This window comes from Eublepharis macularius, chromosome 7 (assembly GCF_028583425.1).
Source record: "Eublepharis macularius isolate TG4126 chromosome 7, MPM_Emac_v1.0, whole genome shotgun sequence".
NCBI classification, from domain to species: domain Eukaryota; kingdom Metazoa; phylum Chordata; class Lepidosauria; order Squamata; family Eublepharidae; genus Eublepharis; species Eublepharis macularius.
The window spans coordinates 123,865,309-123,878,541 of record NC_072796.1 but is presented as its reverse complement, the minus strand read 5'-3'; the positions used below and the strand labels follow the sequence as shown (position 1 = coordinate 123,878,541).

At 44.1% G+C, this 13,233-nt stretch overlaps 1 protein-coding gene across 1 annotated transcript in view; it reads right to left on the bottom strand.

The window, feature by feature from the left end:
- DEPTOR (DEP domain containing MTOR interacting protein) overlaps positions 1–13,233 on the bottom strand; it is a 78,497-nt gene that overhangs the window by 50,228 nt on the left and 15,036 nt on the right. The window contains exons 3-4 of the mRNA XM_054986035.1: positions 7,789–7,967; positions 6,640–6,763 (exon numbers count right to left, since the gene is read on the bottom strand). Of these exons, the coding sequence (XP_054842010.1) occupies positions 6,640–6,763; positions 7,789–7,967 (303 nt within the window). The remainder of the gene's footprint in view (positions 1–6,639; positions 6,764–7,788; positions 7,968–13,233) is intronic.

The following is a 13,233-nucleotide window of genomic DNA, read 5'->3' as shown; positions in this document are numbered from 1 at the left end:
ACGCGCTACGGGGCGGCCGCACCGGTCCCTGCGCTGGAGAGGCCGCTCTCGACGCCGAGGCACTCGGGGGCAGCGGTTTCGACCCCGACCTCGCGGAGGCCACTGAGCCAGCTCTTGATTGCCGTTCGGCAGAGGGGCTAGGGCCGGCCTTGGACGGACGTAACGGGGTTCCCTCCGACATGACCTTCTGCCACAGCGAGGAATTTAGCCGGGCCTTGCGATCCTGCCGGGCCTTGCTGGTGAAACCCTGGCAGATCCTACAGGCCGAGACATTGTGGGTCTCCCCCAAGCAAAAAAGGCACAAATCATGGCCATCGGATTTGGCCATTTTAGTGTGGCATTTTAGGCAATGCTTGAAGAGAGCCATAGAGGCCATCTTCAGGGGCACGCGAAAGAAGGGTCAAAAACAGTCCGAGTCAAATTACCGAGTCCACGTCAAAGTCCAAAGCGAGATCCAAAGAATAGTCGAGGTCACGAAGTCCGAAGTCAAAAGTCAAGCAATCAGTTAGAGTAAGCACGAAGCACAAAAGCACAGAGCAACGAAGCTCACGTTCTCTCCAAGCGGCGGCAAGAAGAGAACTGGGGGAAGGGGCCGTTGGTCGCTGTAGGATCACGTGACCGTTTGGGCGGGAAGACGGTCGCTGAGGCGCGCGACAAACGGCCCCTTCGGAGCCATGGAAGCTCTAGAAAATTCTCCGGCGGCTGGCCTGCGCCTGCGCAGTCCCCCATGTGTGGAGGCACAGAAGAACGAAGATGAACACCTACTTCCTTATAAACCTACCCGACCACTATGGTCATCTTCTGAGGACCTGCTTCAGGTGCCCTCAACTGAAGCGGGGGGGCTTATGCAGGAAAGGGCCTTCTTAGGCATGGCACCAAACCTCTGGAATTCTCTCCGCAGGGAGAATTCTCTGTCCCCTTCTGTTGCCATCTTCTGCCAGCAGGTGAAGACTTTTTCATTTTGTTTGGTGCTCCCTCAGTGATCCCTCCTTCCTGCCTTCTCTCTCTCTCTCTTTCTCAAAAATCCTCCAGGAGCGCGTGGGTGTGTGTGTGTGTGTGTGTGTGTGTGAGTGAGTGAGTGAGTGAGTGAGTGAGTGAGTGAGAGAGAGAGAGAGAGAGAGAGAGAGAGAGAGAGAGAGAGAGAGAGAGAGAGAGAGAGAGAGAGAGAGAGAGAGACATAACAGGAGGCAGGAAAAAAGACAAACTTTTTGCGCGCGCGCGAGAATCTCAGTCCCTCCCATTCTTCTTCTCCCAGAGGGAATCGCATCGTGGATTTTCTTTCTCTCAAGGCGTTTTTCCTGCCTCCTGGTAAGTCATCCCCTCCTCCCGAGCTCCCAGAGGATTTTTGAGAGAGCGTCCCTCCAGTTGTGATTTTCCCTGGCTGAGAATCACATTGAGTGGCTGGTTTTTTTAAGACTACAGTTCCCAAGGAACCTCGCAGGACCCGACACACACCCACATGTCTCATGTAGTTCCACTCCCAGATTATAGCCTGACACTTTAACCACTACACCATGGCCGATTCCGCATGGCTTACCTGAAGCTGGGACGTTGCGGAACATGCCGGCAAAAACGCGGAAGATCACGTTTTCTCGCGCAAGTTTTGTGCAACATAGCGCAAAACTTGCGCGTGAAAACGCGATCTTTCGCGTTTTTGCCGGCATGTTCCGCAACGTCCTGCAACGTTCCGGCTTCAGGTAAGCCGTGCAGAATCGGCCCATGATGGCTTTAGATAGATAGTCAGATCTCTTGGTTTGTTTTCTTGACCCAAAAAAAGCAGGGAAGCCCCACCCCTCTCATTTGGATTAGGACTGCAGCGCCGGGCAAGAATTTTTGCCCCTACTCCCTCCCTATTATCATTTTTCTGGTTGAAACTGCTGTCCTCCTCTAAGCTATAGTTAGCTCCAAGTGCATGTGTGGGACTAACTGCAGCCTGGAGTGGGGGAGTCAATCAGGGAAGGAAGTGCCCTCCTTGACTCTTTGCCATATCAACGATAGGTCACCATTCACTCCTCTGGAAAGAGAAGTAAAGTGCTACTCCAGAACACTGGAGAGAAAGAGAAAGAGTGGGTGGTCCTTCCCTGACTGAAAGCAATCCCATAGAGAGATGCAATTTATCTGTGTACAGAGTACCACACATTCCCCCTCCACCAGCAAGTCTTCTTATAAAAACAAATCCTTACTACACACACAAATACACGTGCCTATAACAACGTCTTCATCATTAAAAGTGCTTTGCTAGCCATTTTAATAATAGGACTGATTTGAACACTAGGCTTGTATCCGAACAAAAATCCTCCAGCTGTGCTTTGCTTGGACATTCTAGTACTATGGTAAGCTTGTGCATATGTGGATAGCTAAATATTAAACCATCTGCAGCCCTTCACCCCCTCCCACTATGGAGGCGTTCACTGTGTAGATACTCTCCTGAACGGATAAGCCACAAGATCTTTATATTATAACTTTTATTGGTTTGCGATATCACTCTGTAATTTTATAACGTAATACTGCCGTCCCTTTCCCTCCCCTGCTAAGATCAGTCAGCCATTTAACATTTCAAATCCAGAACATGTTGTTCCTGCCAAAAAATTAAGAAATGTATTAGCTGTCATCGCATGCAGATGTGTCGCTCCAGTAGTCTATTTACGAGGATCATGAATTAAATGGATCAGAAACCTAATACAGGAGCAAGTAATTGGAATTTTCCAGTAACAAGGTCTCAAATTATTGCTGTTTCTGCCAGCTTTTTGGCCCTACAGCTGCTCCTACCAATGGGGTTTTAATTTGCACTGCTGCTTCATGGTTATGTTAATGCTGTTTTAATGCTCGCTGCTGCTTTTTTATCAGGGAGGGGGGCGTTGTTTAATATACATTTACTTGTTGCTATAGTCTTTTGCCAGGTGCCTCCTGAACCAATTGATTATGAGCAGAATTTTTTTAAAAATCAAATGAATAAATAAATAGCACAGGACTCTGAGGGGGCAGGAGGAGCCTGTCGTATCTCTCTGAACTTCAGCACAGAGGCCAACAGCATTTTCCCATCACTTGAGGGCTGAAGTCCAAGTTGGAACTTCTAACCCTGACCACAGCCATCAGCTCCCAAGTTGGAACATGTCACTCCAACACACAAGCCTGCAATTCCTATTTCTGAAAAACAGCCTCCCATGGCATGACATCAACGTGCTGAAAACACAGCTTACCCTCCAGTTTGCTGCCTCTGTCATTTCAAAGCGAAAGGTATTGGTATTACTGTCTACAGCAAACAAATAAAGAGAAATAAAAATATTTGACAAGCAATGGAAAAACTGAAACACTTGGACTAGACCACTATCACAATGGGCCCCGTCTCCTTTGTTCTCTGAAAACTTCAGGCTGACAACTAAAATCATTAGCCTGTTCACCGGATAATCATGGAGCACCTCAGGAGCCTGAAAGAACAGACCCAACCCTCTTTCCGTTTAACAAAGCCCTGTTGGGGCAGGGTGTGTGTGTGTGTGTGTGTGCGCTTATTCGCAGTCTGGGGAACAGTCACATCTTGTCACACTTCCATTTCCCCATCCGCATTGACTTTCTGTTGCTATGGCCAATCAGGGCCCTCCTTGAATCATTTGCTGGGAGCAAACAAGGGTTTCATGCCCCGTGTCAGGGGTCCGGAGAAAGAGGGAAGGCTTTGGCCTGCATGTCCTTCCTATAAGCCTTCTGTGGGCATCTGGCCTCTACTGGAAACGTGATGCAGGACTAGATGGACCACTGGTCTGATCAATCATGGCCGCACTGATGTTCTTAAATGTGGAAGATGCTCTGAGGAGCCACTTCCTCTTCTCTGGACCGCCTCAGAGAAACTGCCAGCTTTTCTCAATGTTAAAAAGCCCTTTGATTATGATTTCTAAAACAGACTTGGAAAATTTTCTCCACCATCTAATCTAATGCTTTTAAAACTTTTCCTAAGGTATTCCCTCCCCAACCCCACCCCGCCCTTCCTATGCTGGCAATATGATGCAAATTTCAAATATGGCTAGCCTTTGGAGTTACCTTTATAACAATGAAGACCAACAATCACTGAGAGAGACAAAGTGGTGCAGTGGTTACTGTAGTGATTAGAGAGACCAAGGCTCATATTCTTGCTCTGTCATGTCTGTATGTCTGTCATGCTCCTCTATGTCTGTAGGGAGTATTGACCATCTACTCCCCATATATGAGCGACCACGCCTGGTTAAGCCGCACCTCCACCTCCTCAGATGTTATATGTTTTTATATGGTGAGCGGTGTTTTATTAGAAAGCTGTGTTAATAATAATAATGATGATGATGATAATAATAATGGAAGCTCACACTATGTGACCTTGAGCCAGTCATTACTGAGGAGCCAAACTAGATATTACATTTTTAAGAGTCGAGTCTGGGAGCTCTCTCTCCATGCAGCCACACAGCAGTTGCGGGGAATGTCTGTTTAAAAATAAAGGAGAGCCCAACTGAGCTGGGAGCTGTAAGACGGGGCGGGGGGGAGGGCTTTTGCCTCCCCCTCCATGCCTTTCCCGCCAAAACCCCTAGAATCTCCTAATTCATGTCACAGACTGGTTGTTGTGAAGAGAAAATGGAGGAGAAGAGAATAATGTTGTAAGCTGCTTTGGGCTCCTGTTGGGGAAAAAAGCAGGGTATATATACCTTAAAGGTAGATATTTCCACGGCATCATTGTCTGTGGCACAGGCACTCATTTGTCACACTATAATCTCTGGTCAAATAGGCTTTTGAGCACCAGAAAAACCTGTAAAACCTGTTTGGCCCAGATACAATACTGGGATGGAAAAAGTGAGCACATACACCACAATTAACAGCAGCTCTATCACCTCTCTTTAAAAAAAAGACTTGCCTATCTCTAGGTTAAATTCCTGTGAATCGTAATATAAACAGGAGCTGCTGGTTCTGGACAGATACTCAGGATAGCTGCTTTCTTCCCCCCCCCCCCCAAGTCCTTTCCCCTAATCCTTCTTTATCTGTGTACCTTAAACTGGCATTGAAATTATATCAGCTGAGGACAATCAAAACACAGTATCTCACTCAGTTACCTGCACCCTGTAGAGCTATGTGTGCATATGGTGGAATTGTCCCAGCAAGACTTGCTCAGTAAAGCATTTGCTCACCTTTTGTACTGTCCACCGTCTATAAATGTCAGCTCACATATTTTATTCACTTCTACTTGACTGAAGCACTACAGTTGCAAACAAGCCCTGTTGCTTGAACAACAGGGCGGGGGCGAGAGGAGGGAGCATGCATTTTGCTGTGGATGGACAATATAGTTTAACATCTTGAGGACTTTTTTGACCCATGAAAGCATATTTGGTATCTTCATGCAACCATCTGTTTCAGATCTTATCTATATGCTCTGGACCAGGGTCACCAAGCATTTTGAGCCTGGGGCACCTTTGGAATTCTGACACGAGGTGGGGAGTACAGTGACAAAATGGCTGCCATATGGGGTGGAGCCAGATACACAGAGAGAGAGAGAGGAGGCCCAAGTGCAAGAGAGAAGAGGGCTAATTTAAAAAAAAAAACACTGGGAAAGAGGAGCGAGAGAGAAAACAAAACCAACACTGTGGTGGCAAACGCCACTGAAACAATGTTTTTTAAAAAATTGTATAGCTAATCAGTTCTCCAATTTGAGATCCCTGCTCTGGACTGATCTTTTCCTCTCCCTCCATATTAGTTCAAGTATAACATTTCCCATAAGAATATAAAAGAGAAGAAACCATGCAATTGAATAAGAATTTTTGATTGCAATAACATAATTTTTCTGGGTATTTATAATGCAAGCCAATAACAAGATCTCTCTCTCTATATAAGCTGAAACAATATCTGGAGAAGAAATGGGAGGTGGGAGGAAAACTGTGGCAGTTTGAGAACTACTGAAGTATAATAAAATGTAGAGGGGGGTGACTTTACCGGGGGGGGGGGGGGAAGAGATAAATGTGAATTTATAAGCAGTTAGATTAACAGATTGATATATATATAGATATATATTGGTTAATAAATAGAATATTGATAGAAAATAATTAAGGATAAAGATTAAATATACGGATTGAGTAACCAACAATATTTTCTTTCTTTGATAAGATTTGTATAATGCATCAAACTGAATGTATAGACGAGTCAAATTGATTGACTATGTGACGAGAGTTATATAGAATTACCATAAAAAGATAGAATGAGTAATACATAGAGAATAAGTCAAATTGTTTGATTTAAACGTATAAGATTTTTATGGTTTATGATATATAGGTTTATGATATAGAAATATAGAAATATTTAAAATTGGAAAAAGGGATAAATTGTTTATCTAAGATGGACACAAAGACTTACAGTTTGGGTATACAATAAGAAAAGTAGTTAAGGATGTACTGCTTAGTATAATGGAGAATATGTATTTGTTTTAGATAGAGAAATTCAATAGAAGTAAGGGAAAAGGGACAAAGGGTTGGAAAACTGTTGGAAGTCAACAAAAGGGGGGGAAAGGGAGGGGGTTAGAAATGAAAAATTTGGGGAAAATTGAATGTAAATGTAAAAATAACGGATTCTAACCCAATAAAAAATTTTTCAAAAAAAAAAAAAGATCTCTCTCTATATATGATGTGTACAACATACTTCTCATATATCCTTTGTCCTCTCATAAACACCTTCACTTCATTGTCAAGTGGGAACGTTCCATCATCTTTCCTGAAGCGGTAGAAAAGTTTAAGATCCTTGAATTCCTTATGTTCATCACACACTAAAATGTAAAATACATGAAATCAGAAATGAAATGTAAAATACATGAAATCAAAAATGCAAACACTCCTCAGCAGGGGGCCAAAGAAATGGTTACGTTGACAACTAACCATTACAAACTAGGAAATAAAAGCACGGTAACACGAACATCAGTCTCTGCAAATTACGTCTACAAAAAGTTATTCAGCCTTAATTTATATTTTTTTTACTAGCCCTCTGTATTACATTCACATCAGTGACCTGAAAGTGAGAAAGAAAAGAAACAATGGCCGTTTTCACACTGTTTACCTGATAGTGCAAAACTCCTGGAACAATGCGCCTTCCTGGCGCGATTTCCTGTGATAACTGCAGTTACGATGGGAAATCGCGCCAGGGAGGTGCATCATTCTGGGAGTTTTGCACGATCGGTAAGCAGTGTGAAAACACCCCTTATTTTCCAGTGTAAATAACTTCATTAGCTGGCCACCTGAAGACAATTCTAATGTATGAATTCCTTTCTACAAGCCTGTACAAATACTACACAATCATAGCACAGAGTATTGGAGGCCGATTCATACACTACAGAATACACACTTGGGTCTGGGGTACTCACCTTGTGTAACTGTCTGACTTGAGTTGGGGGTTCTCCTCAGGTCCTACACATGGGGTATATGACTGAGATCAGAACCACAGCAACCATGGAGAAGGGGATTCAGTATTTCCACATCCCATTTTCATGACCTGAAACGGTCCAGAGGAGACAGCCAAATAGTGCCCTTGTGGCCCTTTCAGGTTGAGTACAGGAGAAAGGCTTAAATTCCTTCTCCACACATGCCACACGCAGGCTCCACACGTGCGAGAACTGAGGGGAACCCGTACCTCAAGTCCGCTACTCCATAATGTGTGAACTTTCTGGACCTGGGCCCAAATACCCATTCTACCACAAAGCTTTTGCTGGGTGACCCTGGGCAGCTCCTTGAAGGAAAACGGGGGTTTAAGCAAATTTAATACAAAGAATATAATAAAGGCCAATTCTTTTCCACTCACCATGGTGGATTATGCTGCGATCCAATAATTTCTGTACAAGCTTAATTGCGGTCTCCCTTTCTGAGGCCTCCTTGTGATCAATCAGCCAGTCAATCAGCTCTTTGGCAACAAAGCAGTTTGGATACGTCTTGAGGTGATGCCTTCGATCTTTAATTACCTTTTCTTCATGCAGTCTGAGCCTGTGGGTCAAATGACATTCACGTTGTGAGTAACGTCTCACATATTCTTCCAAAAATATTTAGGAGACAGCTCGATGACCACTTCTCTCTTACAGAACGGTTTTCCATCTGTAGGGAGATTAATGGGGGAAGCATTCAATCATGCAATTCCCCACCATCTCACATAACCAGAAATGGTATAGTTCTAATGTTCCTGGACCTGTAAATGGAGTCAAAAGCTACAGCTTCTATCACTTTTATGGCAATGTTTTAATACCCAGCATTTCAGAAATTTCCCACTAAAAGGGCCATGATAAGGTGGGAAGCATCTGTCCAACACCACTCCTTGGTGCCGCCCTGTTTGTTCAGATAAGACATGGCACTTGTGTTGTCCATGCCTATCTGAACATTCTTGCCCCTGACCAGGTGGAGAAAGGCTTTTAGGGCAAACTCCTTGGAGTTTGTAGACAGACCAATTTGTCCCCAATTTTCCTACCTGCTATACAGAAAACAGTTAAACATCTTTTTAACAGACTGCAGCCAGTGAGCCCTGACCTGGATAGCCCAGGTGAGCCTGATTTTGTCAGATCTCAGAAGCTAAGCAGGGACGGCCTTTGTTAGTAATTGGATGTGACAACTCCAACAAAGACCAGGGTTGTAGAGGCAGGCAATGGCAAACCACCTGCGATAGTCTCTTGCCATGAAAACCCCACCAGGGGTGGCCATAAGTCAACTCTGACTTGAGGGCACTCTCCACCACCACCAGCCAGTGAGGCTCTGCTGTAAATAGTGCAGAGGGAAAGAGGCTTTTGTGCTATTCTCCTACAAAAAGACAGGCAGCTCCAAGCTTTTACTCGTGCTGGGGGAAAGTCTGTAGAATAGACATGTCCCAAGAACATGATGTTGGTTTTAAAGCTGGCAGGTGGAGGAATTGGTTATTGGCTCAACAGAAAACCAGGACAGAAGGAGACAGAGGCAGCTTTCTGTGCCAAGCACTAAAACATATAAACATGCTTCTGTGTGTGTAGTAAATAAGCATTTGAACACTGGTAGAAGCCAGGAGTTGTCAGTTTCCCACATAAGTGTAAACAAGATTTGCATTAAAAAGCTTTTGCATTACCACATTATTTGAGTAATCTTGCTGCCAAAAGTTACAGCAACTACATCCAGAGTTAAGAACAAGAGCATAAGTGCATTTAAATGTGTGCTTTAAATAGGTACTCCTATGTACAAGTGCTTTAAATATGTACTCCTATGTACAAATGATTATGTTTTGCTCCAGTATTTTTTCTACTCTGTCTTGGATCCTTGCTAATGCTATGTCTTTTAAACTTGTATCTGTTTACCTTATGGTATTGTATTGAAATGTACTTGATACTTAAGGCTTTTTTTTCTGGGAAAAGAGGTGGTGGAACTCAGTAGGTTGCCCTAGGAGAAAATGGTCACATGGCTGGTGGCCCCGCCCCCTGATCTCCAGACAGAGGGAAGTTTAGATTGCCCTCCGTGCTGCGGTGCGGAGGGCAATCTAAACTCCCCTCTGTCTGGAGATCAGGGGGCGGGGCCACCAGCCATGTGGCCATTTTCAAGAGGTTCCGGAACTCCGTTCCACTACGTTCCTACTGAAAAAAAGCCCTGCTCCTAAGCAACAGGTTAAGAGTCCAAAAGGCACATCTGGCATGTTGGGGTATGTGCCTCCCTGTTCAGGCTTTGTGAGTTTTATAAAACAGCCCTCAAATTGATCTCTGATTGTATTAACCTCATACTGTGTAATCCGCCTTGAGTCTCGGTGAGAAAGGCGGACTATAAATGACGTAAATAAATAAAAATAATGCCACTGTGCAGAAAGTAATTATTTCAGGCTGAACTTGAGCAATGGAATTTAGTGCCTAATTTGCCACATTGCCTCTCTCATTGTTTTCCTATGTGATGACAGAATCCTAAGATCCTCCCCCTTGGATATTCTTTTATTGGTTCTAGAGGCTAAGTAGGGGGAAAAATCTGTAAGAGTTTAGCATAAGGGGACTGTTTGTGAAGTCCTTGGCACAAGGCTACCATACTTCAGGGTCAACGGTTGTTCAAGGACTAGGTACCATGAGAGCTTAAGGAGAGTTACAGTGGCTCCACAGCTTATGCAACACAAAAGAGATTGTAGGGGTTCTTAGGAAAACTGTTAGGGTTGCCCCTTCCAGCTTGGTTATAGGCCTAATGGCCTTGATTGCCTGTGGTCTGTGCAAAGTGTTCCCTCTGTACATGGTGCCCTTCCACCAAAGTTCCCTGTCTCACATTCCATATAAATCACTCTGCATCTGGAAATCCAGTTTGGTGTAGTGGTTAAGCGTGGCAGGACTCTAAAGTGGAGAGCCGGGTTTGATTCCCCACTCCTGTGCTTGAAGCCAGCTGGGTGACCTTGGGCCAGTCACAGCTCTTTCAGAGCTCTCTCAGCCCCACCCACCTCACAGGGTGATTGTTGCGAGGATAATAGCAACACACTGTAAACCACACTGAGTGGGCGTTACGTTGTCCTGAAGGGTGGCATATAAATTGAATGTTGTTGTTGTTATCTTGAAATGCAAGCTGAGCTCCCTTGTGGAGACTAATTTTACACCGGCAGAGCATTCTGATTGGCTGAATTTTAGCTTCTCATGTGGTTGTGATAGCAAAGGAGGAAAACACAAGGGGGTGGTTGTGTTGGGATCTCTGTTGTCTCCAATAGGAAGTATTTTTTACTTATCCTATCTCTTTTGTAAACACGTCATTACATCATCATCATCATCATCATCGTGTCCAACCCCTTAAGAGAGTACAGAGCACGGTACGGGTCCTGTAGTACTTTAAAGACCAACAAGAATTCCAGGGCGTAAGCTTTCAAGAGCCAAGCTCCCTTCGTCAGGTATCTCAAAACTTTTTTATTTCAGACCAACATGGCTATACACCTATCTTAAGACAATATAAGATCTGGGTCCTTCCTGGCCAACTCTGCCCAGATTTCCTCGTTGTGCTAGTGGTGTTCTGCCAGCACAGAGATTATGTTAGTGGTACATACCACTAGTTCCATGAGGTTGGCATAGCATGACTGTTATGGGAATCACCACCTAACACCAGTATACCTGCAGCAATCATATCTGTTGCACAAACTTTCAAGCTACCCTAAAGAATAAGTCTCAATGCACAGTGCTGGCATTTGGATTTTGGGGTACCTCAGGCCATAGCCCCATTAATCCAGTAGAGGGAAGGCATGCAGCTGAGAATTCTTTCATGAGACTTCTGACCTCCTTGGGAACAGCACGGCTCTTGGGGCAAAAAGCTTTTTTGCCCATCTAGGGGGCCCAAAGCACGCCAGACCTCACCAGCCTCTGAAGCCAGTCCTCTGCCACCAAATTTCCAGGATGTTTGCAATTTATCTGGGGATGTAAAAAGGGTTTTGTTCTTTGATTGATCTCTTAGTTCATGGTGTGTTGCTTTCTTTAAAAGAAAGCGGAATACTGCCTCCCTACACTGCATTCTATGTGGATTTTTCTGCCCTTTTGCAGAACGGCAGCCCAAACCATTTCATCAAAGCTGATTATCTGCTGTCTGTTGAAAATCACTATGTACAGTTCTGGCTTCAAATTGCTTATTCTCCAGCCATAACTGGAACTTTTATTACTCCAAGCCCTAACTAGTATGCAAGAGGAAGCCAGGAAAGGAATGCCTCTCTCATGCAACCCACTTACAGTATAATCAACAAGTTGTGTACTTTTTTGGACCCAGAGGAGAGATGAACACCACTTCAAGCATGCCTGACACTGAGCAGGATGTATGAACACCATGTAAATATTACTGTTATTTTTGTATACAAAAGGCAGGGGTTTGTAATGTGGTTCTTTGAAACAAATTTCAGTGCACATGGCTGTAGGACAGGAAGTCGGATTTTGCCAGATACGAAATAATCATTCAAGAGCATGCCTGACAGTACATTTAAAAAAACAAAAACAAATAAATGCTGAACTTCATTGTAAAATTTGAAAAATGCTTACAAATTGTAAGGATGAAAGTTAACTCTAGAAATATTCTAATCATATGGAAGAAGTTTACTATTAGCTAATGTCTTACTCCAGGCATTAGTTGGCTGCTGCTGGATGATCTGTGACCTGGTTTAGTTCTTGTATCCCAGTGTCCTTGGCACAGTTTTTACCAGAAGTACGGCAAGTGGAACAAAGCAAGTACATTTTCTCACAGGTTAAAAAGGAAGCCTCTAACATACCAAATACCTGCCCATGCACTACAACCGCCCACACTGTGCGGTACACGTGAGAGGCAGAGAGAGAGATTGTACCAGTACATGTGGTTTGTGAACATTAGATGGCCACTGCCTATGTATCTCCTTTTTTATTCAAAGTTTCAATAAAGATGCACTCTCCATCTGTTAATCTGCACGGCCAAATCTGTGGTCTTACGGGGAATTGTTCTAGACTAAAAGGAGTACCATCATGGCTGATAGATTCCCTGAAGAGTTTGGGCCGGTGGCAACAGCAAGGCCAATGTTGCACCCTTTTCCTTCCCATCCCGTTGAAACAAAGGGAATCTCTGGATTCAAACAAAGGGACACTCACACAGATTAAGTCCGAAATCTGAAAGAGAAGTCAAGCCGATGCAAATTCTAAGAAGCCGAAAAAGTCAGTCAGATAATTAGCTAGAAGTATGAAAAGAAGCAACAAAATGAGAGGCACCTCCAACCAAGATAAGGCAAGATACAAACAGACTAAACTGTATGTGGAGGAAAGAGATAAATTAATATCTAAACAGTCAACAATGCAGAAATACAGTACCACTGTATATTTACACGCAGTGAAAACAGAATAAATAAACCATCAAATGTAATCAAGCAAATATCTACACATGGCAAGCCGCTCCAAAACACAATATCCGATCAATGAATGGTCCAACAGGTAAAGTCCAGAAGAGAATAGACCAAAGGTGAGTATGTAGGCAATAGGGATACTTTCCTTTCTTCTTTTACAGGTGTGGAGTGTGTTAGACGACGCACCCGGCAGCCCAACAATCAGGGCCAGCTGTATTGCCTGATGTTTCGTATGTCACCTCTTCAGGGGCGAAAACACATTAACACCAATGTAGTAACAATGTCAATTGCAAATTCATGAACACGAATAGTCAAATACAGCAAGTCAACAACAAAGAATCAAGGCGGCAGCTAGGCCTAGGTCCACACTCCACACCTGGGCCGATTCCAGACGGCGCCCTGCCTCGCGAAACGTCGCGTGTCGTCGCGCAGAAAACGCGAAATATC